Source organism: Dryobates pubescens, chromosome 11, assembly GCF_014839835.1.
Source record: "Dryobates pubescens isolate bDryPub1 chromosome 11, bDryPub1.pri, whole genome shotgun sequence".
NCBI classification, from domain to species: Eukaryota; Metazoa; Chordata; class Aves; order Piciformes; family Picidae; genus Dryobates; species Dryobates pubescens.
Genome location: NC_071622.1, coordinates 17701792 through 17727683, shown reverse-complemented (window position 1 = coordinate 17727683; position 25892 = coordinate 17701792). Strand labels below are relative to the sequence as shown.

At 38.6% G+C, this 25892-nt stretch overlaps 1 protein-coding gene across 1 annotated transcript; it reads left to right on the top strand.

Moving 5' to 3' along the window:
• Window positions 1-1516: 1516 nt before the first annotated feature.
• On the top strand, window positions 1517-25872 carry ZNF326 (zinc finger protein 326). The gene is made up of 13 exons (XM_054165089.1): window positions 1517-1682; window positions 2185-2259; window positions 6242-6368; window positions 8378-8783; window positions 11455-11653; window positions 13389-13423; window positions 14254-14341; window positions 16565-16679; window positions 17632-17779; window positions 18104-18203; window positions 19388-19518; window positions 20528-20623; window positions 25170-25872. Exons 1-13 carry the CDS (start codon window positions 1667-1669, stop codon window positions 25326-25328), a joined length of 1695 nt encoding a protein of 564 aa, XP_054021064.1. The 5' UTR covers window positions 1517-1666; the 3' UTR covers window positions 25329-25872.
• Window positions 25873-25892: the final 20 nt, after the last annotated feature.

Sequence of the window (25892 nt, the reverse complement as noted above, 5' to 3'; positions counted from 1 at the left end):
CAAATGTGAGGCATACTGACCTGAACGTATAGACTAATGGCTGTTGTAAAAATCTCATGTTCAATGCAAGAAACTTGTCCAGTCTGCACAAAAGTGCACGTGTAGAAGGATGGGTGCACAAGCAAGTCTTTATGAGGCTCATTTGGACCTTGAAATCACTACTCTGCCCAGGCATAATGTACCAGTGGTCGAGCTGAAGGAAGGATTCCTTTTGGTGGGAAATAACCGTTTTCTCGACATGTATTTCTTCTGTGATGCTGGGGAGAGAAGGGAGCTGAGAGCTACCAGAGAAGGGCTCATGAGAGAAAACTGCAGGCTGTGGTGCTCTTCATCGCTGTAGCTGAAGTCTGTGGTTCAAGTACATTCGCATCTGCTGCCATCCAGAGCTAGGGGAGGGAAATTGACTTCTCTGCCAGAGTTTAATACAAAACAGGGACTCTGGACCTGGGTGAGTCAAATTTTCCTTTCCTATAATGGGGCTTTTACTACTTTTCAGATAGGGAGAAACGGGAAGTTTTTGATGCCATCCTGCCAGCCACCCGAGTCTGAAAGAAGCCTTGTTTCCCCCTGAGAATCAAACCCTAGCAGATAATGGCTTTGCCAAACCTTACGATCAGAGTTCACCCACAGCTTGTTCTGAGAGACGTATTATGAAGTGTTCTGTACAAGAGCTGCTCATCACTCTCACATGCCCTTTTTTTTTTTTCTTGTTTCTTTCAGGGTTGTATAAAACATTAAGAAACTATAAGGAATGAGATACTTGTCCATATGAGAGCTGCACACAAGACTCTCAGATTTTTTTCAAATTATGATGTGTCTGGAGCAAAGTCTGTTCTTCGAATGTTTGGCTGCATAGATGAGCACAGTGCTCTCCCACAAGTAATTGCAGTCTGTGTTTGCCGTTAGTCAGAGCAGCTAGTTTCAGAGCAGCTTGCTGAAATGCTTTGTCTTGAGATTGACAGATAAACCAGCGTTATGATGTTAAGTTCCTATGAGGGTGGCATTACAGGAATGGCATTGCTTAAATAAGCATTGGATTTTGCAAAACAATTCGGTTCGTGTAACACAGCAGCAGTCCCTGCTAGGAGCTGGTAGAGCCGTGGTGGGACGCGGCTTCTCGCACCCCAGGCTGTGGAGCTGCAGGGAACCAACCCACTTAGGGCTACCTCCGACCAGGCACTGTCGGACTTCTAGCTCGGGATAAGAACAGGTAATAGTACTTATGAACAGTGCGGTGTGTTTTGTGCAGTGGCCGCTTCACCAGGGCCCACGGCTGTGTGTATGGGAGGGTAAAGGTCCGCAGGTTTCGCCACTGTCAATCTCGCAGGAGTTTCGAGCACAGCCTGACGCCAGAACGTAAAATGGTGGCTGCCAGAGCCTAACATGGCCGCCGCGCGGTCTCCCTCGTGACAAAGCCAATCCGGGCACCTTATGCCAGCGCATCACTCGGCGTCGCCGCCAGCCTCGGCCTCCTTCCCCTTGCAGGTCACACTGATCACGTGACGCCGCACCCGGACCAATCGCCGCGCACCGTGGATTCGTTGCCGCGCGCAGGTCCCACCTCACCTCATTGTGGCGTAAGGCGCCATCGAGAGAGCTCGAGGTTGTTGCTGTGCTGCGCTGCTGCGGCCGTCACCTCTTGTGGGAAGCAGAGTCCGCCGTCGCCATGGACTACGGGGAAGGTGAGGGCGCACCCCCAAAGCAAGGGTAGGGCCCGGCCGCCGCCACTGCTGCCGCCGTGGGGCCTGGCCGCGTCTCAAAATGGCAGCTGCCGCTTTGTTCCGTGCAGGACAGCGTTCCCCTCATCCACATTCTCGTCTTCCTTCTCGCCGCCTCTCCCAAGTCGGGAGAGCTGCGGCGGCTGACGGCGGGAGGGCTGCGCGGGAGGAGGGCCCTCCCGGGGCGGGGGAGGCGGTGCGGGGTGGCGGGCGGCGCGGGCGGGGGCGGCCCTCCGCGGGGCGAGGCGCCCTGGGGCGCGGGGCGAGAGGGGGGTGTGCGGGAGGCGGTGGGCGGGGGCGGTGCGGGCAGAGACGGGGGGGAGCTCGGGGCGAGCTCCGTGAGGGGGTCGTGTCAGGAGACTGGAGATCCGACAGGAGAAAAAGCCGCCTCTTGTTGCGGCTCCCTGTCTCTCCCCTCCGGCTCTTGCTAAGCACTAAGTCATTCTCACTGACCCATCCTCTCCAGCTGAAGACAGAGATTGGAGATTCCCAGATACCCCCATGCATTGTGGTGTGAACATGCCCAGTGGGTCAGTCTCAGGTATGAGCTATAAATACGTCTAACCTGTAAAAAGCGTTGGGGCTGAACAGTCAGTGTTGACAAAAACAAAAATAAAACAAAGAAGCAACAAATGGGTTATTAAAAGTACATAACATGATTTGACTGCACATGTTTTCTTGAGGAGTTATAACTTTATAACTGGCTGGGATTGAGACTTGATTTTCATCTTGGGCATGTCAACATAAACTCCTGCACGTTCCAAATCAAAATTGTGAGATCAAGGAGTGGGGATGGGGGGTGGGAGTGTGGAAATAAGAGCCTTTTCTTATGATGGGTTTTGCATAAATCAGTATTTTATGTTCTTGTGGACTACTGCATTTGATTCTTACAACTTCTGTTGAAGAGAAATGGCATGTTTTCCCCTTTTATACAGACATGGAAACAAAATCTGGAATGGCTTTTACAATTTAAAAAATTTTTGTAGAAGTTTAACAGTATGGGAAGGAATATAGAAAGCATGTAAAGTAAAATAGCTGTTGTTTTTACACTGTCAAAAACGCCATGTGGAGGTAACAAAAAGGAATGTATGTATTTCTCTAAGATGATTAAGCTTATGAGTTTAGTGACTCAAAAAATGATTTGCCATATCTTGCCAGCACGCTAAGTGACTACTAAACCAATGTTAATACAAAAACTTGATCATAAGCTGCACTAAAACTTCATTTACAGATGCCATCAAAAAAGTATTTGCTGTTGGATCTCTTCATAGTCTTGCTGACTGTTACACAAAAATAACATGGTGGATTACAGGTGCATCTTTGATTGCAGTATTTATGATGCATTCCTGGAGTCTGTCTTTTTTTTGCCAGTGATACTATTTTGCATTTATCTTTCTTCGTAGTAAAATAAATGAAGTTATGGCCCTGGTTTTTAATCCTCTGTATTGATTCCAAATTAAATGTCCTTTTGCTGTATAGTAGAAAAGATTCTTCTTAAGTAGCGGTTTATGTATCTTACTGGACTATTCACTGTAGCCATTAACCAGAACATGCTTTTCTGAGCTCTGATTATGCTAGTATTAAAGTGAATCCAGGTGTTTCCTGTGGCAAGTAACTAATCAAATATATGTTGCACAATTAGATGTTCCTTTCATGTACCTCCATAATAATGTTTTCATTTTTATAATTTAAGCCTTCTATTCATAATTATTAAACAACTTTAATTACTATGTATGCAGCTTGAAACATCTAACAATACTTATGCATTGTACGTATACTAAAGCACACATAAAGCTTTGTCTTCTCCATGTTATGTACAGTGGACTGTTCAGTAGGGGGCCAGTAGATGGCAATAGAAGATGGATGTTGAGAGTTTTCATCTTTGCCCAGTTTTCATTTGAGTTCTTGACAAAGTTTTTCTGTTGGAAATTTCTAGCCAGTGTGAAGCACTTTTCTTTGGATGGCTGATGACTGCTGTAATTCCACCTTGTCCCTTGCTAATGACTTGATTTGAGACAGAGATGACATTGCCTGTAGAATAAATTCTGTTAATATCATCAACTGTAATACTATTAACTAATCACATTAATATTTTGATTACTGTCGCTATTGTGCTTTTGATCTGAAAGGGGAAATAGTTTTTCTTGGTATTCCTAAAATTCATCTTAGTTGTTGAATTGATTCCTTTTTTTTGTGTGGGACTCAATGATGTGTTAAAACTTGTGTCTAATGACAGGGCTGTGATCTTGTAGCAGGCATAGTGTTCTGAAGAAGGTACCTGGAAAGAAGGGTATTTAATGTTGCACAATGGATTCTTAAGCTTGTTGAAGTCATTGTGGATTATGCATTTAAAATATAGGGAAATTTAGTTTGGTTAGGTTGGTACTTTTTTTAAAGAAAGTGTAAAGACGTTAGGATTTTTTTTTCTGAAGTAATTTTTTTCATTTATTACTGCAACATCTTGATCCTTTCTCATCTTCCTAGCCTTTGCAGACACTCTAAATGGAGAACACTATTGAAAATTATTTTGTTTCTTTGTGCTGTGAATACGATTTCAATTTTTCTCTGATCTTAATTTTTTTTTTCTTTTAATTGGAGTCCTTTGTGTCAGCAGATTTTTGAGTCTTACCTACTACTTGGAATCATAGAATGGTAGGGGGTGGAAGTGACCTCTGGCGACTGAGTCCAGCCTTCCCTGGTAAAGCAGCATTGTGAAGGGCAGACCACACAGGAACGTGTCCAGGCAGGTTTGGAAAGTCTCTAGAGAAGGGGACTCCACAGCCTCTCTGGGCAGCTTGTTCCAGTGCTCAGACACCTTCATAATAAAGTTTTTTGTCAAGTTGAGGTCCTTTGTCCCAGTTTCTGTCTGTTGCCCCTTATCCACACATTTAACTTCCTGGTTATTTTCATATGGAAATTTTGAATTTTCTTTAGCTATGGAGAGTGATTTATTTTAAAGGTCTTTTCTAACCAAACTGATTCTATGACTACCTTATTCTTTTTACTGGCCTGCATCTTTATGTAGGCATTCTTGAGGGTATTACACTGGTTTAGGTGGTAGATTGCTCAGTCACACCAGAGAGAAATATTGGATGCTTCTATCAGAAGGCTCAGCTGTTAAGAGTAGCTTTTTGCAGTTTAAGTTAATGCACTGTGGTACTACATGATTAATATTTTGACAAACTTTTTTTCATGCTTTGCTGCAAAATCTTTATCTGTTTGGAACATGGAAAAGTGCAGTGCAACTTCCATGTTCAAAGTTTTTGTTTCAGAAGTAGGATCTTTAATTTTTGGAAAGTACTTATGATCATTAGAAGGAAAAATCAGCAGCTCAATGCCATTTGCAGAATTGTTGTTGATAGGGGTAAGAAAATACAATAGCTGGTGCTAACAAGAAGCAGATACAAGCAGAAAATAGTATATGTAATTTTTATCACTACAGTTATTTATATGAAGTGATATGCACAGAGAATTACTATGTTTCTATAAAGAGGAAAATTTTTCATGACTTCAAGTGAGCTTTTTGTCCTGTTAACTTCTGGAAAGTCAGTGACTAACACTTGGAGATTTTTGAGATGTATAAAATGCTCTCTTGTCAGAGTGGATGACTCTGTGGTTTTGTTTTTAGCCTTCTTGTGTTCACTGCATTTTCCTTCTCTGCATTACCTTTTCTATGAGGCTTGACTTGCCAGGCTTTCTTTGTATTGGCCAAAAGTTGGTGTTGGTTGATACCAGGAAGCAGTTTTTGTCACTAGAGTGCCAGCAAAGTGCAAATTGTGTATGTTACAGAAAGACCAAGAATCATACTTGTTAAGCAGTGAATATTTATTTAGAAAGAACTTTCGCATCAGAATTCCAATGTTGAGGAAGAGGTTTGTTCTTTCGCCAGACTTTATTACGAGACAAAGGTGCTGTCAAGTGACATCAGCTATGAAATGCCAGCATCTTAGTGCAGTTGGTGAGCTGCAAGTCAGTGCTGATTTGAGTGGATTTTTGTTAGTGCTAGATGGGAGAAAATCGTTTTGATTTTAACATAGGTACTGAGTTCACGCTGCAGCATGAGAGCTTATAACCTTGATACAGAGTCTCTGTCAGTGTGAGTGAGGGTTTGTTGTGCCATTAGATAGAGAAAGCAGATACCTGTGAGCTGTGTGTATTATTAAAGGATGGGAAGTGGTCTTAATTCTTCCTGAACTTCTGATGTGTTCTACATTGGGCTTCTCCGCTTAATTATCTTAGTTTAACTTTCATCTAAATTCCAGATGATGAAACAACAATCCCAAGTTAATCCACTACTGAGAAAAATATGACCTTGATTCAGTTAAGAGGTGCTCAGATAATGACAAAAATACATGGCTTCCCTAAGCACAATGTCAAAATCGATGTGTAACTGACAGTTTTGTGTTTTGCTTGTAAGCGCTGTGGCAAAAAAAGTGAACGTTTTACTTAAGAATTTAAGATAGATCACTTAATAAGACTTCTTGCTTGCTTTCTTTATGAACATTTTTCTGCTCTTTTTTTAGACATGGACCGTGATTATGGGCATGGAGGCTATGGTGGCCCACGATCCGTGGACTCTTACCTAAACCAGTCCTATGGGATGGAGAGTCATGGAGGTGGAGGCGGAGGAGGTGGTGGTGGTGGTAACAGGTAAAATAATCCTTCAGTTGTCCCAAGACCTGCTCAAATCCAATTTAAATTGACATCATTCTGTCTTCTAACTTAAGTGTTCCTGAGGCATGTTGTTATGATTTTGTATGAACACTTTTCGTTCTGAGTCTTCATGTTTGGTAAATCCTAGCAAATGCTAAACTGTAGGAGCTAGATCCTTGCAATACTCAGCATTTTTGTGGAAGAGCTTGACAGAGAAACAATGCGTCTTTGAATGAAATGGAAAAAGTTTTAGTTTTTGGTAATGGCTAGCAATTTGTAGCTGATTGGCCTGACGTACCATTTCTGACATAGCAGACTAGACCTAACTGCTTTGGTGCCTTAGACCGAATCTATCAACATTCCGTTTTCAAGGAACATTTAGGGTATGTGTTCTTTGGTTTGAATGTGCAGTGATCAAATAATGTTGGTATTGAATCTGAAAGTCATGTCCAGATTATTTCATTGGCAGGTACTGATTACACTTGAAACTCTGTGCATGTTCTGGGCTGCTTTTGCAAGATAGATTGGTCTAAAAATAAAAATTCTGATGCAGTGGTCTTAAAGTTGTGTATTTAATGCTAGGATACTATTACTGTTGCTCTTTCAGATAAAAACAGTAGGGAGCAGCTGATTTGATTTAGGTTGTAATACTGTATGCAGAGAAGCATGCTTTTCAGAGTAGTGATTCTATCCTGGAGGAAATATGTGAAGAAAACTTAGATGGTTTTCTTGTGTGCGCCCTTGAATTCTCGTCTGGCTGTAGTCACTGTGGTGCTACTGAGCAAGGACAGTACTAATTAGGGAGGCTGGAGAGGTGTTGTGTTTTGCTGCACGGTTGCTAAACATTTTAGTTAAGTACAATTTGTTTAATGGTCAACATTAAGCTTGACTTAAAAGTCTGAGCTGAGATTCAGGAATGAGCTGTACCTACCAAATAGTAATCTGCATATGATTGAGGTTGAATGACTACTTGAACACTGAAATGTCTCTTGCCATGTAACATTAATGTTGTGCATGGGCTCTTTTTGTAGATTGTGTCGTTTTCTGTCTAGCTTTGGGTGTTTTGAGCCTAATATTTTTTCAAATGAAGGTATTCAGTTTATTGTAGGTGCAGTAATTTGAGTCTGTTCTAGTTGTCTTTTCCAAGCTGAACCAGCCTATTATAACCCTGCAGGAACACTAATGTGTTTCCCTTCCAAGTGGTTACAAGTATTGATGATTTCTAGCCTGACTCACCCTCCCAGGTAAAGCAGACTCTTGGTAAATAATTGAAGGTCCCTGTTACTGCACTCTGAAATGCCGAGGACTGTTTTTATGTCCAGTGTGCGTGCATTCGGTAGACTTTCAAAATCCTGGGTTGCTAGACTTAATGATCTGCAAGTGAGACACAGATACACTGAAGATCATGAACTCTTGGACTGGGAGGTTGATTGATTTTTTTTTTACAAGGAAGAAAATTACCAGAAAATACAAACAGGAATGGAAGAGCATGTTGAAACGAGAACTGTTGGGTGTTTAAGACTCACAACTATACCACTTAAAACAAAAAGGGAGATTTTTATTTTTTTAACTCCTTTGCCCCCCATGCAGTTGAGAACAAAGCTGCCTTTCAGCTGCTGTTTAACTGTTAGAATTTGAGGGCATGATTCTGAAGAAAGGAGAGTCTGACTAGCCTATGAATGTCTGCAGGTGATTATTTTTGTGAGACTAGGGCTGGGCTCTAATAATGTTTTAGTAAATAAATGTTGCTGAAAATTTGAAGTAAATAAAGTTCAGGCATACTGAACTTTAGAATTGTCTGTAGCAAACATGGCTCAGATAGCTTTCTATCTGGTCATAGTGTGGTTTGCCCAGCCCTAATCAAGTTTAAACAATAACACAACTGTACGGACCAGTATAGTAATAAATTGATTTTAGTTGATAAATGTCAACTGATAACTTGTCTTTTGAAATGTATAACATTAGTAAGCTTACTTTTTTTTCTCCTCACTGTGCAACTTTTCCAGGTTTGGACCTTACGAGTCTTACGACTCCGGGTCTTCTCTGGGTGGGCGAGATCTGTACAGATCTGGCTATGGTTATAATGAACCCGAACAAAGCCGCTTCGGAGGTAGTTATGGTGGTCGATTTGACAACTCCTACCGGAATAGCCTTGACTCTTTCGGAGGTAGAAGCCAGGGCGGGTCTAGCTGGGAAGCACCTTACTCCCGTTCAAAATTGAGGCCTGGGTTTATGGAGGACAGAGGAAGAGAGAGTTACTCTTCCTACAGCAGTTTTTCTTCACCCCATATGAAGCCTGCACCTGTAGGCTCTCGGGGGAGAGGAACGCCTGCTTATCCTGAAAGTGGATTTGGAAGCAGAAACTATGATGCTTTTGGAGGACCATCAACAGGCAGAGGCCGAGGCCGAGGAGTAAGTACAGAATCTTTTCAGATTCTTTTCACTAGACACTCTTTTAAACCCTTTCAAGACCGCTTTAAAATGAATGCACTGTTCAGTACAGTGTGGGTTTTTTGTCCAAGCAAACTATCATGGTTGACAATGTTGTTTACCCCCTTGAAACAATCTTCAAGTAGAACCTAGTCTCTCTTTCTGGTGAAAGTAATGAGTAATAGAAAACTAGTTGATAAGGTTTGTTAATTCTCTCCTTTTGTTTGAAAGGTGAAGATAAAAGTACTAGGTTTGGTCTAAAAGGGATTAAAAGGACTTGCATTTTTCCTTGTCAACACTAGCATCTTTGCTGCTGGTGGGGAAATTCTTGAATATTGTAAAAGTTCAATACAAAGTCTTTTGAAGTTTTGAGTAGGTTAAAGGTGCAATGTATAAGCAAAAATAAACTCCAGGTTGTGAATGCTAGATTAGCACTTTTATTTCCTTTAAAGGTAAAAGTTTAGCTGATTCTTCAGTGTGTTGAACACATGCTTTATCAATCGTCAGGTTGTCTTTTCAACTTAATTCTTACTTTGACTTGTGTATTGGGAGGGTGATGGGGAGGAAATGGCAAAGGTGGGTAGCTAGCAGTCACAGTGATTCTTTTTCAAAACTAAAGCACGGTTAAAGGGTCATCATCAACTTGAAACTGGATCCTTTCACAGAAGTAAGGTCAACTTCCAGATTGTGCATGTTGTCCTGTTACTTGTATTCTTATTTTGAGGATTTGTGTTCTTTTTAGTGGATTCCTTTCCAGTGTTGGTTGTAAAAACTGTATGTCCAACAAACAGCAAGATTAACTGTAAATGTAATAGTGGTTCATGGTTTGGAGAAGTAATGCTTGGTGTTGAATGAAAGAGGGGGAAAATACAACAGAAGAGAATAAAAGAAAAACAGTCTGATGGAAGTACTAATTTTAAGTTGATGGTGTCCCTTTATCTTGGCTTTATAATCCCAATTCTGATTGTTTCTTTAAGCATCAAGTGTGCAGTGAACACTTCTGCCTGTGCCTCTAGGTGTCAATTCTTAAGCATGCCGTATTTCTTTGGGAAGAAATTTGTTAGCATTAAACCATACAAGTTGTTAGTAGCTTGAAGTGTAGAGGAAGGTTATTTTTACTAGGTCTCATAAATGCCAAAATGCGTGGTGGTTTTGTTCTAGAAAGTCTACTTCGCAGCGTCATTGAGTACTATAGTTGCCATATTCAAATTCTAGCTGATTTGCACATGGCTGCTAGCTAGCATGCAGCATGGTATGAGAAACATTCTTTGTTTCTCTGCTTTTGAAGCGGAGAGTTCTTAGGTTCTTAGGCTTGGATGCCATCCTTTCAGAACTCATTGGATCTGAAAGAAAAATATGTACAGATGTACAACCAAGTAGCCTTATTTCTTTTGTTTTGCTTTTGAAATTTATCTTTTTAGTCTGCCATGCTTAAAGGAGAATGTAAAGGCTAAACTACTTACCATATGTAAAATGCATTGCACCTTTAATAGCTAGACTGTCTGGGGAAAAAAAAAAAAAGTACTTGAAATTACCCGAGTTCATACTTCATGTCAAATTTGTGTGTACAATGTAAATGTACATGCTGCGTAGTCAGTAACAACTAAACATGGAGATCTTGTGCATGAACTTCTGATTAGGAAAAGTGCCTAAGTTAGTACCTTCTGTCTGTCATTCAATATCTGCTTTAAAAAGAGTCATTCTTTTCCTGAAGTGTATTGAAGTTACATTTATGTTCTTCGAACTTCTATAGTGTAATACTAATTCTTATGGCAGTACAAATATTTCTGCTTATCCAAGTCACCCATCCAGTCAGTGGGCTCTCTTCTGCCCTTTATCAATTGAGTTAATATTAAGAAGTATGTTAGTACTTTTGAAGATACTGCATCTACTTAATTCTTCTTCTTCAAATTATTCGTGTATTCCATGCGTTCAGAAAGGTTACTTTCATAAGTGTCCATAAATGACTATACAGCATTTTAGAAACAGAAAGGTAGTTTTTCAACTGAATTTGTATTCCTGATGTCGCCATGTTTTTGTATTGCTCCCTCCAAGCCCAACTTTTAAATTCTGAATTTGACTTCAGTGGATAAAATAGGTGAAAGGAAGAATGATCTTCTTCCAATTAATCACTGTTCCACACTGGACAGCATTCTTTATTCAGATTCTTTGCAATCACATTTAATCATCTGGGAGAAAGAAGCTAGTATGGGTTTTTTTTGTTTATTTGTTTGTTTGGTGGTCGTTTTGTTGTTTTTTTGGGGTCAGTATTAAAAGAGGGCTTCTGGTGAAAGTGTCAAAAACTAGGTTGGTTAGCTCTGTTTTTTCCCAGATAGAGAAGTCGTTCATCATCTCAAATCTGAAGTGGAGTCAAGGTGTTAGGCTGAGCTGTGAACTCTGATAGATACATTCATTGTCTGGACAATGGTTCTGAATAAGCAGAAACACAGTTTATATGTAAATACTCATTTTTCTGGACAAACACCCACAAGGCCCTTGCACAATACAGCATCATACTGGGAGCTTAAATTTCCCACGCACTTTGCTCTAGAACACACGTTGTACTTAGTTCACACTTTTATCGTACCAAGTAATTGGTTTTTCTTTTGATTCCATGTACTAATACATTTCTCTTGATTTCAAAAATTTTCAGCATATGGGAGACTTTGGCGGAATGCACAGACCCGGAATTGTGGTTGACTATCATAACAAACCCAGTCCTGCAGCAGTTGCTGCAAGAGGGATAAAAAGAAAAATGATACCACAGCCATATAACAAACCTGGTGGGACATTTATCAAGAAACCCAAAATGACAAAGCCTATTTTGAAGCTCAGCCAGAAAAAATCACCTAGTAAGTAACAAGTGTCAAAATTCTGAAGTTCAAATTGCTGTATTTATTAATTAGCAATTTAATGTGCAGAGTGCTGTATGTGCTGTTTTGTAGTTCATAGTTTTCTGCCTTTGAAGTACTTCACAACATTTTAGGAGTTGATTCTTGTGAACTCTTCTACTGCAAAGATATATTGCTGGATTAACTAGAACATTTTTATATGCTTAAATATGTACTGCTGAAGACTTATTTTATTCAGGCTTTGTAGTGATACCTCCTGGAGGCAAACTTTCACCACTGAAAACAATTTCAGATCTCAGATTGCCTTAAGTGCAGTGGCTGACAAATTTTGTGTCATTGCATGAGCCTGGGCACTTCTGCACAAACTTGAAAATAGACCTTTGCATGAGCCTAGGCCTTGCTGTCCATATACTTTGGATATAAAAAGTAGTGCGTCAACTGCAGTGCAGCGAAAATGAAGACGTACTTGTGTAGGCGAATGGGAGGCAAACTGAGAAAACAGTGAAGTTTGTTGCAGAATAATTGATGAAAGGCAAAGAGATTGCTCCCTATAAATGAAATGCTGTAATGAGTAGAACTGGAAATAGGATAAAATACAAATTTTATTAAGGTGCTTGGTTTATTTAGCTTCCCTGGAGATGTCCTACAACTCCTAATAATTTTGATTCTAGAGACAAAGCTGAAGAAAAAAAATCACTGAGTTTTGAATAAATGAATTGCATTGAGTATTAAGTATTTCAAATGGCACATGCAGCAGTCAAATTTTAGGTTTTTGTGCTTGTAATTTCCTCAGTAATTTGGATCTAAAGAGTTTCTATGTAGTTTGGTTTCAAATTGCATTTTAAAAATATTTAGCTGCTTTAGCTCAAATCTTGCAAGGTAAATGCATAGTCTTGGCAGAAACAGCCACAAGAAAATATTTTTGTTTTATAATTCTAGTTGCATTACTTGAACTTCAAATGCTGTAAAAAGTGCAGACACTGTTTGTATAGAACATACTCCTTTGCCTTTTGTATAGGGAAAGTTATTCCTGAGCTTACCAGCTTTGTGGTGAAATGGGTCTGTAAAATACACATCCAGATATATGAAAGATCTCCCTCTTAGCCGTCCTTCAAGTACTTCCGTAGGTTCTCCTATTTATAAACTACCTTCAGACAGAGTACTCCTTTTTTATTACCTGTTTGTCTGTGCTGATTTCACTGTTGAAGGACTAATGTATTACCTAATATTGAAGTTACTTTAAGAAGTGGAGTAGATAGTGCCTACCAAAATAGAATGCACTTTTGATCATCCTCTCCTGTACCTTTGAAACTGGAGGAGAGAAACTGGTGGGTGGCTTAACATGATTTTCTGAAACTTGAGCTGGAAGGGGGGGTCTAAGCAGTATCATGTAGTTGAAAACTAAAAAGTAGGTTACAGCTAACAGAAAATTTGGTTTTAATTGGTAAGCAACACATGTATGAAAATAATCTCAAAATTGTCCTTTCAATCTTGACTTTTTTGGTTCATGGAATTAGGTATAGGCGATTGATTGTAGAAGACAGCTTAATTTATATTTCCAAGGATAAGTGAACTTCTATTTAGTATTACTACTAAAATATGATGAATTGGAGATATAACCTGTCCTAGCTGCATAACATGCTGAATTTTTTCCTAAATATATTACTTCTTTAAAATTAATTGACAGCAGCAATACTTCCACATTATTTATTTTTTCTTCTTCTTATGTTTATAGACATGAAGACATCTTTCCAGGATTCTTCTGTAGAGGTAAAGCTTCCCAGAATTGTAAAATGTTTGTGATTCTTTCAGAAGTTTGTACAGTATACCTTAAGACAAATAATTAATCTAGAGTTACAAAAATGAAGCACTTAACTATATAAGTTTTTCTAAACCTTACTTTTAAAATTTACTTTATCTAAAACTGTCTGATGGCAGTCTGAAGTTCTTTCTAGTGAAAGATGCATCTTATGCAGATAGACCCCTGCCTATTTTTGTAATGCACAGACTTGTCATAGGAACACTTAGAAATGTGAATTCAAGATGACTGCCTACAAGTTGCTTGGCTGGATTGAAAATTTAACTACAGCGTGGCAGGGAAATCATTAAACAGCAGTGAAGAGGAATGATTAAGACACATCAAGGAAAGAGAGTAAATAAAAAGCCAGAATCAGTCTTCACAGGTGTTCTCTAATAGGGTATAAAGATTAGTTCTTGCCTATAGGAAGATCAGTTGCAAGAAAATATTTAGTAAGCTAAATGTGTATGTCATTGTTCTGCATTGATTTCCTTCTTTTTGAGTGGTGGTATTAACATTCTCAAATATTTGTAAGTCTGAATTGGAAATCAGAATATTTTAATGTAGAATACAGATTTTTGACTGAAGCTAATTCTGAAAGATGTGAAGGCATTAAGGAGAAACGTGGCTTTAAGTGTTTGTACACTGAGTTTAACTACATGCTCAACTGGCTTTCTTTTGTTGTCACGTGATAAAACTAGCAAGTAACGGATTAGTGTAAATACACTGTAAATTTGCACTATCTTTGTCTGAATTTAGGATGGAGTTTTGTTTTTAATTTTCTTAATCCATATTTTTTTAGGAAATTGAAGTAGACACAAGTGGTGCAGTTGTTATATATGAAGACTTTACAAGAGATGCTTATGATCTTGGATATCAGACTTTTGGAGGTAAGTTAGTTTGCTTTGTCAGGTAATGGTAGTTGTGTAACTTGGATGGAGTAAATTTAGTAAGCCTGTGTGTATGACCTCTAGTTACTGAGAAGCATGACTTTTTTTTTTTTTTCCTTCTTTCATTTTTTTTAAGATTTTATAATTTTAGGCTGTGAAGATGATTGTAACATCCATTCATAACTGTTTCTTGTCCTGTATGTGCTTATTGTCTCTGCTTTCTGATCACCTCTGTATGTTGTGGTTTGACTTGTTCTAATTTTTGTGTAATGAATGTAAATCATCTTCTATACTTACTGCTGTTCCATTGCTTAAATGTTGGTTATCCCACTGGTTCCTCACCCATATCCTGTTATTTATCCCGCTAGCTGATCAACCTCACCCTTAAATCTTAGGTGAGTCACTTTTGTAACAGTGGATGTAGTTAACTCAGTGGGCTGCTCTCAGGAACACAGGGTCTGTTTCATGCAGTCTTAATAAAATGGGCTAGTTATTTACATAAAATAAGTTAAAAAGTGTATGTTAACTATAGTACTTTCAAACATACACCAAGAAATCCAGTCTTAAGGCTGAACCAAATTTAGTCGTCTTTTCCCTGTGTGCTGCCCTATTGTGTATGTAGTCTAATCTGATGGTAAGAAGTGCTGGAAGTTTGCAATGAACTGATGAGAGTTTATTTTCCTTAAAATAGTAGTACTGTTTTTAATTGTTAATGTGTTGTGTTGTTTTTTTTTTTTTTTTTTAAAAAACTCTGTGGAGGGTTGAAATTTCTAAGTTCACTGAAGGAAAGTGAGAGCCCCACTGGGGAGTCACAGTTTATATGTAGATTCAAGCTTCTATTCTCTGGCTTGTAACAGAATGGGCATTTGAATTTGTGAGCCTGAGGGGCAAGATAACAGGCCATTTCACTCCACAGAATGTCATACGAAATGGTTATTATAGTAGTAAAAGAAGTGATCCTCTATGTATTTCCATGTTGGTGGTAAGGCACTAGGTGAAATTTAAACCCTGGGGTCAATAACTGGAATTCCCTCTCTGGGTGGGTGGTTGTTTCTTGTTTTTGTATTGAGCTTAAAAAAACCCCTAAACAAACAAAACCCCCAAACTTGTATAGGAGGCTTTCTCCTCTCTGGATTCTTGACTACAAAATGGAATACATTGGGGTAGTCAAGAATGAAATGTAAGGTATTAGTCTGGGGATATGTTTGCAGTATTTGGTGACACTTCTAGAATTGCAGAGCTTTTTGCAAGTATTTTCCCCCCCCCTTTATTATGCTGCTGTACTACCCTTTCTGTTATTCTTGAGTGGAGGCAGATTTCCTGGAGGCAAACCTCTCTCTTAAGGTTGAAGTGTAAAATAAAACTAAATGATCATCTTTTTCCTGCGCTAAAACTACCAGCTAAATAATATTCTAATTGTTTCCCTTTGTTCATAGGCTTTTAAAGCAGACATAGGAAAGGTGAACATAAGTACACTTGCGCAAAGAGTCAGTGTCCTTAGGAGGCTTTAATGTTGCAAAACTAATTTCTAGTCATTTGTTTGGACTCTTATTGCCAGGTGATAATTTAATGAAGTTCTTTGAAGGTTTGGTTGGGGTTTTGTTGTGTGGTTGTTTTGTTCTTTTCCCTTGCCCCTTCCTCCCCCCCAGTGTCTTCTTTCACTTATTTTCTTCAGCTGAAAAATCTTTGGAACAATTTTCTGTGAAAACAAGCAAATTCTAGTGGGGAAAAAATAATGAAGTTGTTGAAGTTCAAGCTGGGTATCATACCTTAATGAAGCACCGCCGTGTCTCCTTTATGAGAACCTTTGCTTTTCATTTTGGAAACTGCCTTCTCAGCAGAAGAGAATGGCTTTAGATTGTTTCTTTTTTATGTAAGGGAATTGTAGCAGTGGTGTTCTAAAATTGTGGAAGGTTCCAAATAAGGCCTTTATTAATTAGGCACAAGAGGACAGAATTTGCTTTAACTCTGAATTTCCTGATTTTTATGAATGTGATCTGGAATCTAACCCCCTAACTATTAATTTTGCATTGTTTAAACCATCTTTAGATGAGGAAAAAAAAGCAGAACTTTTATGGCATTTAAATAAGCTATTGACTCACTTTGGTATAGTTTTGGGGTGTTTGTGAAAGAGACAGAAAGGTGGGATGCTTGTACTGAGGTTTGGGTGTTGTATTTCCTTTTTTGGAATGTAACGTTTTAAATTTCTCCTACTGTGTTAAGATGGCAAAGGAGAAGGTAAAAGCGAGGAAGAGGAGAAACGACGAATTGAGGCCAGAAGAGAGAAGCAGAGGCGTAGAAGGGAAAAAAACAGTGAAAAATACGGTGACGGATACAGGTTTGTGTTACAACTTACATCTTTTCCCTTCCCTTCATCCTTCTGTAAGCATGTGTTGTCTTTCCTGAGAGCCCCTTGAGACTGATTTTTAGGAAATAAAATGAAGAAACAAGTGAAAGAACCACACATGCTTCTGCTACCCACCAGACCCTCTCACCCACAAAACAAAAAAAACTAACACCCACCCCACCCCCCTAACCCCCCCAAAAAAAAAGTTAAACCAAACCCCAACACCCAGGTCCCTAGAAGACTGAATGTTTCACTGGACCTCAGCTGTATCAGGAAATACACAATTTCTAGTGCCTTTTCCCCTAAGGATACATCAGTGCACACCTCAGAAGCAGCTTAGAATGGTACTGCTTTTGGAGTATATATTTCAGCTAGATACATATTCACAATGACTTAACAAGCTGCTAGAAATTGACTTTTTTCTAGTTTTAAATACATGGTGAGCTAATTTGTAGCAAAAAAAGAAAAACAGTTCTGTAACTTGGCTTGGTCTCCCACAGTTCAGTGTGTGCAAAACTGTTCTGTCAGTGCACTATTGTGATTGTAGCCTTGCTGCTTCCTCTAGTGTACTGAGAAGGCCACATTTCCTTAGATTGTATAGGTATAGTAAAGAAAGTGAGCTCTGAATAAACTCTTGACTATTTGTAGTTAGAAGTTGGGGACTGTGTTGACTGAGAAGCACTACAAAGGGTGCAATAACTAGAGAACCGTGGTAGATGAACCCACAGAATAATGTGGTTTTTAAATGGCTAGCTTCTGATTTCGGCAGTTTTCATCTTCCTCATTAATTCATAACTCTGAGACTGGCTGGATCTGTATTGTTTCCTGTAGCAGTTGCCCTTCATAATGGCAAAAATACCATTGTCAAGTCCTCATAAGGTTGAGGAGAGAGGGAAGAGTGTTTCTTCAATAGTTACATTACGTAATGTATCTCTCTTGATAGGATGGCATTTACTTGCTCTTTTTGCAAATTTCGCACATTTGAAGAAAAAGAAATTGAGGCACACCTGGAGAGTGCAGCTCACCAGGAAACACTGGATCACATTCAGAAGCAGACCAAGTTTGACAAAGTAGTGATGGAATTTCTTCACGTAAGACAACTGTCTTTTGATCTATATAATACATTCGAATACGGTTAAAATTGATCTTCAAAATACGCTTAATTTGTCGTTGTTACTTCTTTTACAGATTACTTTTGACACAGCATATATTACTAAATGCAAATTCAGAGTCTGTAAAATAGTGTTACAATTGTTTAAAAAAAAAAAAAAAGCAGTGCCTTAAGAAATAACAGCAGTTAATTGCTAGTTACTACAGAGTTACTTTGAGTAATCTTTTAAGCATAGGTTCCTACTGAAACAGAAACAATCATACATGGAATGTCACAAATGTATTTTCTTTCTGATTCTCTGTAGGAGTGTATGGTGAATAAGTTCAAGAAGACAGCCATGCGTAAGCAGCAGACGAGCAACCAAACAGAAAATGCTCAGGCCGCTGAGAAAGATATAATGGAAGGTGAGTAATACTCATTATGTCAAGGTGTGTGCTGTTGAGCAGTTTGATTTTTCTCCTGCTGTTCTCTTTCGATTTAGGTAAAATGTTTGGATTAAAATGATTAGCTTTCAACCCCTTTTCTGTACTTGGTTGTTATTCTTTGCTTTGTTTCCAATGCGATGTGGAACATAAGCACAGTGGGAGGTAGAAAATGTTACTTGTTTTATTGTCCAAGAAGTCTCATGGTGCTAGCTACTTGAGGAACAGAATTGTGGGCTTTGCCAGAGGTTTATTTAGTCTAATGCATGAGTGGCAGCAGGTGGATGCAGATAGACTCAAGGAGAGCATAAAATAAAACAGTAAGTTGACAATGGTCAACTGTGATGGCAAGGATCTGGATAATGTAAGAGTGAATGTTGCTGTAGTTTTGAGTAACACTAACAAAATAAAATGTTTGAGCACTGTCTTGGCTACAGATGATGAATCTTGGCCTTTATTTCTTTGTTTGGCTGCCCTACGGGTTTTGCTAGAGCATTTGTTTCCCCACCTTGCTGTGTCATATTCTTCCACTTTGTCCTTTGCTTGAGGGATTTCAAAAGATGCACTAGTGCCAATGGGAAGGGCATCTTTTGAGTGCCTGTAGGCAATAATCTGTATTTGAATATGATCTTAATTTGAATTTAAGTGCTAAAGAGTACTTTAAAATGGGTATTACCAACATCCTAACAGTCTCCCATATACTTCCTGTGTTCTTTCTGTAAGCACTGGAGGGCCTATTTGTCTTTATTAGGATGTTCTGTTGGCAAGCTATTACCTAAAATTGCAAAAGGAACTACATTTATGACCTTCATGCCTCCGCTCAGCACCAGGAAGGAAAAATAAATTAAATCTTATGAGGGGTTTTGTTGAAGCTTTGTTTCTTGTATCAAAATCTGTATTATTAAGGATATTAGTTTTGATTTCAAATAGATGGTATTCTTGTACATAGTTCAGTTTGGTTGTATGTAATTACCTGGGTCTTGTATATATTCTGTGGAAAGTTTTTCACTTTTCATTGGAGTGAAAAACTTGCTCCTTCGGGATGGCTTTTGGAGAGCCTGATTTTGATGCCTGAATTTGGGTGATTACTCAAAACAGCCAATCCCATTTCCCCCTTCCCTAGAATAACACATTTTTTTAATGATTTGTTGTATCTTCTTTGGCAGGGGTTACTGCTGATGACCACATGATGAAAGTTGAGACTGTTCACTGCAGTGCTTGCAGTGTTTATGTTCCTGCACTACACAGTTCTGTTCAGCAGCACTTAAAATCTACTGACCACACAAAAGGAAAACAAGTAAGATCAGACATGTTATTTATGCTGGCCTTTTTTAAATCTAGTAGTAGGTGACAAGTGTTACAGTACTCAATGCAAATAATTTCTGAGCTATGGTTGCTGTTGTTCTCTTGAAAGCTACAATGTCCTTGTTACACTTTGTAAACATAATGTCTCATGAAGCAGCCATCTCATTAAGCAGCCCTAGGTAATGAGATGTTGGTGTGCTTAATGGCTGATAGTGGTAAGTCTGGAAAAAGTTCTTAGGAATGACTTTCTTACATTATGGAGAGTTGGTTTTGTTTGTTTGTTTGTTTTAAACTGTCACTAAGTATTGGAAAGGTTTTGTCACACAAACTGTAAAATGTAATGCATGTTTCCAGCAAGGTAACTAACCTGGTGTCTGTATTCTTTTTCCTGAGGTATTCTTTAATCTGAAGAGAAGTGACAGCAGTTTGGAATTAGCAGTAGTATGGTATTGGTCCCTGTTAAAGTTTAAACTGGCACACTCTTTAAATTTGGTAGAAAGGTTGAAAGAGTAGCATGAGTGAAAAGTCACAGCTGTCACAGTCAGCAAGATTGCCAAAGTAATGTTTTATTTACATATGAGATGTGATTTTTTTTTTTTAAATATTAAGGAATCATAGAATGGTTTGGATTGTAAGGGACCTTTAATTAGATCATTCAGTCCAACCCCTCTACAATGAACAGGGACATCTTCACAATCATTAGGTTGTGATGGAAAAGCGTGCTTGTTACCTGTAGGTGAGAATGGCTAATTGGTTGTAGACTGATTGTTGTTCATTATTAAAGTGACACATGAATACATATTTTTGATCAAGCTCAAGCAATAAACTATAAACACTACTGGACTTAATTGAGCTTCTTACGTGGTTTGAACTTAAATGCCCAGAATGAGCATTTTATGCTGCAGTATGTTTTTTCTTTGCAGATACTGACTGTGAATTTAAAATTTTCATAATTGTAATAGGTGTATGATAGTTATTCACTGTAAAATTTTGTTTCCTAGGCCTATAGAGAACAAATAAAAAGGGAAAGTGTTCTTACTGCCACCAGTATCTTGAATAATCCTATAGTCAAGGCACGATACGAGCTGTATGTGAAGGTAAGATGCAAATGGAAATAAGCCATCTGTAATGTTTGCTATACCATTGTTTTCTCCATGTTGATGAAGTTTAACCTAAGTGCTCTGTCTTCTATTTCTGCCTACTAGGTAACTCACAGATTGAATATACTTTTAACATTCACAGAATGGATAGGAGTTAGAAGAGGCTTCTAGAGGTCATTTAGTCCAAACCTCTCTACCCACTCTGGCTAAAAACCAGTTCACCCAGAGTGGGTTGCACAGAATTAATTCTGGCTGGTGGGTTTTGCATCTCCAGAGAAGGAGACTCCACAGCCTCTCTGGGCATCCTGTTCCAGTGTTCTGTCACCCTCAAAAGAGGATTTTTCCGTATGTTCAGATGGAACTTCCTGTGTTCCAGTTTGTGCCTGTTGCCTTATGTCCTGCTTCTGTCCTGAGCATCACTGAAAAAGACTGCCCCCATTCTCTTGACTCTCACCATTTAGATATTTGTAAGAATTGATGTGATCCCCTCTCTGTCTTCCCTTTTCCAGGTGTCTCAGTCTTTCCTGATAAGAGAGGTGCTCTAGTACCGTAACTACTTTTGTAGCCCTCTGTGGTACTCTTTTCAGTAGATCCTGTCTCTCTGGCTCTAGGGAGCCCACAACTCGATGCAGTACTTCAGATTGTGATTTTTAAATGTCATATTAGTCATGTTGTGCAAATTTATATATGGTTGGGGGTGTGAATCAGTTTAAGACAACTGCTGCGTATCTGTTAAGAAAAGGCATCAAATGGCCAGGTATCACAGCCTGGAATGTCTGTGTGTGATCTCCAGCTATATCTCTTCCGGTGTTCTTTAGCCTGGTACGTGTGTGTGTGTTGTCCTGTAGAGCCCTCTAGTGGGGGACTGGTAAAGGGCGGAATGGAAATTTGTCATTCATCAGTTGGAAAACTGAAGAAGATAAAATTTGCAAGATTGTCTTCACAGAGACTACTGACATTTCCAGCACTTGTGTTTTCTGGGGTGGATTGAACTTAACACTCTTTCAGCAGCACCTGTTCAGTGAGATGTACTTGGCTTCTGGTTAGGCAAATCCCTTATCCTTATCCAAATGTATAATCAGCTGCAGACTGAAGGCATCTAATGTTGTTATACAGTATGTGATGAACTGGAGCATGCAATGCATGGATTTGGTGCTTGCAGTCTTCTGGGAGAGTAGGAAATACTTATTGGGGCCAAAAATAGTGTGCTTTGAGATGAAGGGCAGACTGGCTTGGGGAAATACGTCTCCCCACCTTCCATCCAAAAACCTCCCAAAATTCTAACAAACCCAAACAACTGAAACCCAGCATTGTTTTGGAAAGTGTTGCCAATCCTGCATGTTAGTGTGGAAGGAAGAAATTAAGAATAGGGAAGACCTGTGAGCTGTTGCCTAAAATTGTGTGAGGTCACAAAGGCAGGTCATCAAGATCAGTTCTTTCAAGTGAAATGCTGTTCTGTGACTTACCCAGTGCTTAATGCCCTTTGATTTAATCTTCAGCTAGAGACTGTTCCATGGGTTGGTTGCTATATCTGCAAAGAGAAAACAAATAAATGAATCCACTTGAAATAAACTTAGAGCATCAAATGTGTTGTTCTGCAAACAGTTGACTGCCATTTTCCTTTAACTACATATTTCTAGCTTGCACTGTGAAAAGGAAAGCAGAAGGAACAGATTTTGTAATTTTTTTTCTGTAAATATGTTCAAATATTTTCCTCTCTACTACTAAGACTACCACTTTCTGTCTTTTGCATGAAAATGCTACTTCTGTTCCCTGTGCTGCTGCATCTTTGGAGCTGGTGTCTGCACTGTTAGAAATATCTCTGTTCAGTTTCCAGAAAACTATTGTACTAGAAATGATTCCGGTCATCAAAACCTCCATGGGATCCTTTGTGATCCTTATGATGTTGGTGACTTTTTCTTTATTTTTTTTTTTCCTTCTGTTCCTCCCCATGAAAAGAAACATCATGAAGGTTGAGATTTTATTTTACTATGTCCCAGGAGTGTTTTATCATGTGTATTAGTGAAGGCAGTCTAAAATCTACCAGGCAGACTTTGGTATCTTTTGGGGTCAAGCTTGTTAAGTGTGTTACAAATAGATAGAGAGAGTGTGGTTTCTGTGAACATTTTAATCCCAAAGCTTTGGTTGTAAACACCAGTTCAGTCCTAGTAAGCTTTCTCTGCCATATAAATGTTCTAGAGGCAAGGAACCCAAACAATGCATCTCTTGGGAGTAAACTACTTACCGGCTTGTGTTTTTATGCTCTGTAGGAATCATAGTCTTTCTACAGCAGTTCAGTGGTGTTCCTGCATTCTTGTTTTCTGGGCTTTTTTGTTTTGTTTTGTGTTTTTTTTAAAGCCATCTGGGAAGAGGGGACTAGTGTGGCTGTCAATCAGCCATCATCAAAATAGGCTCTGCATGCTGTGCTGCATGCTTCTGATGCTACATTGCTGGATGTAGCACAGTTGTTAGGATCTTCCCCTTGAGGGCAGCAACTTTATCCTTAGTTTGCAACTTAATTTCACCCTGCTGTTGTTATTGCATATAGATCTGTTCAGAAATAGTGTGCTGAATCTAGTTCTGCTAGATTACCCACAAGTCTCGAAATGAAGTGTAAGTTTCTGTAGCTTGTCCCCAAGAGTCAGGGACAGTCAGAAGTTGTCTGTGAGAGTGTGGAAATAGTTTTTAGAAGTGAATGCTGTAGCTACAATTCATTGTTATGCCAGGCCTAGACATGAGAGAATTTTTTAATCTTTCCTTTTGTAACAGACCTATGAGAGGGTTTCTGATATCCTTGTGAATAATTTTCAGAGCAAGGCTATCTTTTGTTTTCTCTTGCTGGGAAACAATGTTCCCTAGTAGGCTGTATGAAACTCTTCTCTCAGTAGTGTCTAATGATGGGCATGTGTTGAATGCCGACCAGGTGGAGTATTTGTAACCCAATAATTAACTGACTTCTCTTTGTCTGTGGAAATCCTGTACCCAAATGGGATTGAAAATATTTGGCTGAACTTCAGCATCATGACACTAGTAGCTTTGTAGTCTGAGGTCTTTAGCACTTGTATCCTAAAAGGAAAGTAGATGAGTACAATTTTGGAGAGTGCACTAATCCTTACTGAATGAAGGTTTAGATTCTCAGTCTTTATTTCACAGTGCTTTCCACTTGATGTTGGAATCAAATTGGTTTGGCCATTCATTTTTGCAGTGTGGATCATCTGAGAGTGGTATGAGTTTTAACTACAATGTGAGATTTCCTCGTTTTCACAGGGCTCAGATAAGTTAGGATACCAGCTTTCTATGTACTTGACCCTTACATATGAGACTCTGCTTCCAAAAAAGACAAGCACACTATCCTTGAAGTTTTAATACTACTTTACTTATAGGTTTCAGATGCTGTAGATATGTCTTGGATTAAGTTATGAGTTCATTTGGCACAACAGATGTTGCCATCTTCAGTGCCGTAGGCTAGCCATTACAAAGTGCATGCATAAAATAATCCTGGGATTTTGAATAATGTCTCAAAGAATTCTGCTCTCTTTGCCTTACTCTTTAAATCTGAATTTATTTTTTAAAATTTATTTTGGCACAGCAAGCCAACTTTTCATTTAGTGGAATTTGCTGAGTCTTTTAGTAGCTTTCTAAATTTTCAGTAATTTGTAGGCCACCTAGAAGATCCTAACTGCAAAATGTACTCAAAATACTTACCCAAAGAAGGACAGTACTCAACAGGCAGACCTAGTACTCAGCTTTTCTTTTTGGAATTCCAGTCCTAGTGTAATTAGTGATTGATGTCATACATTCACATCAGACTTGCTGTATCAGATGTTTGAACATGAGAGGAGCTTTAGAAATTTCCTAATACTTCATATTGTTGTTTTTCATTGCTTATTGATTATTCATAGTAAACAAGTGAAAGCTGAGCTATGTCTTGTGCTGAATTACTGTGGGAAATAGAGAAAAAGTGAAACGAGAATCCCAGTGTATTTAAAATACTGAGACATCTGCTTGGTAATTCTTCTAGATCAGTAATGGATTTCAGGGTAGTCAATGTAATTTCTAGATTTCTTCTTAATTTATTGAGGAGTTAACCTTTTTGATAGAATTATTCAAAGGAATAATTAGGAAAAGCAAAACAAATTATTTTCTCTTAGATTTGGGTTTAATTGGGGAGAAAAAGCAAGCAGCTGTAGTTCTTAATGAAAACAGGTTGAAACTTAAACACTAAACTAAAATTGCATGGTTGAGTGTGTTTGTAACATACTTCTGCTTTTTCCCAATGCCGTTTCTGTTTCCATTAAAACACTTTATGGGATTCTCAATTTCCAGTGTGCATAAAAATCCTGTTGCTTATTTTAAATCAAATCTCTTTTTTTTTAAAAAAAAAAAAACAACAAAACAACAACAAAACCAAACTTAATAAGCTGTGTAAAATACCATACCATTTCTTAGTGGCTGCCATTTTCATTTACTGAAATGATGAGTATTATTTTATTCTACATTTGAAATAAATATTAAAGTGTTTATCTTCAATCTCTTGCTTCAGGGTGAAAATCCTTTTGAAGTTAATGATCAGGCTCAGGAGCAGCCAGCAGAAGAGGAAGAGAAACCTGAGGAGCCAGCTGAGGGGGAGGAAGAAGAGGAGGTAGAAGAAGAAACTGAAGAACAAACTGACTTCACTTTAGACCACACTGAAGATAACTAAGTGCAAGAAAATAAAGATGGGAGGGGTGGGGGGCAGGCAAAACAGCTTCTCATTTCTGATCAGAAAGTGGTTAAGACCTTTTAATAGTCCCAGATGAAGCTGGTGAAGATTCCCCACCATATGCATGCATTCCATTCCATGGAGAACTTGTTTATATAATTCCTCTGTGCTTCTGATTTCATTTAAAAATAAATTAAGACTATTTAGTTGAGCTTTTTATAGAAAACTTACTGTTAAATCTGAGTAAAACATTGTGTTGTATATTTTTTTAAGCATCCTATTTTTTGGTGTGTCTATTTAAAGTTGGATATAATAATTTTTGGTCTAATCAATTGAAAGGCAGGTCTGTGGGGTAAATACTAGATGCTGTATGGCAGAGGCTTATATTTACCTCATAGTACAGAATGAGTAACATCAAAAAATGTGCTGTTGAGTGTGGCTGTTTTGGAGACTGCATTGCACTCTGTATGGTAGAGTATGTGTTATAATATGCCTTGTAGCTTTTTGTGATAAGATGTTCCAGTTTGTAGCAATAAAACTGTTAAGAAACATTACTGTTTAAAG

What these genes read in the sequence shown, in the direction of transcription:
- ZNF326 (XM_054165089.1), top strand. An exon ending in CAGCCAGAAAAAATCACCTA is followed by an intron (nt 11,654 to 13,388) that starts GTAAGTAACAAG and finishes TTATGTTTATAG; the next exon opens with ACATGAAGACATCTTTCCAG. An exon ending in TGAGAAAGATATAATGGAAG is followed by an intron (nt 18,204 to 19,387) that starts GTGAGTAATACT and finishes CTTCTTTGGCAG; the next exon opens with GGGTTACTGCTGATGACCAC.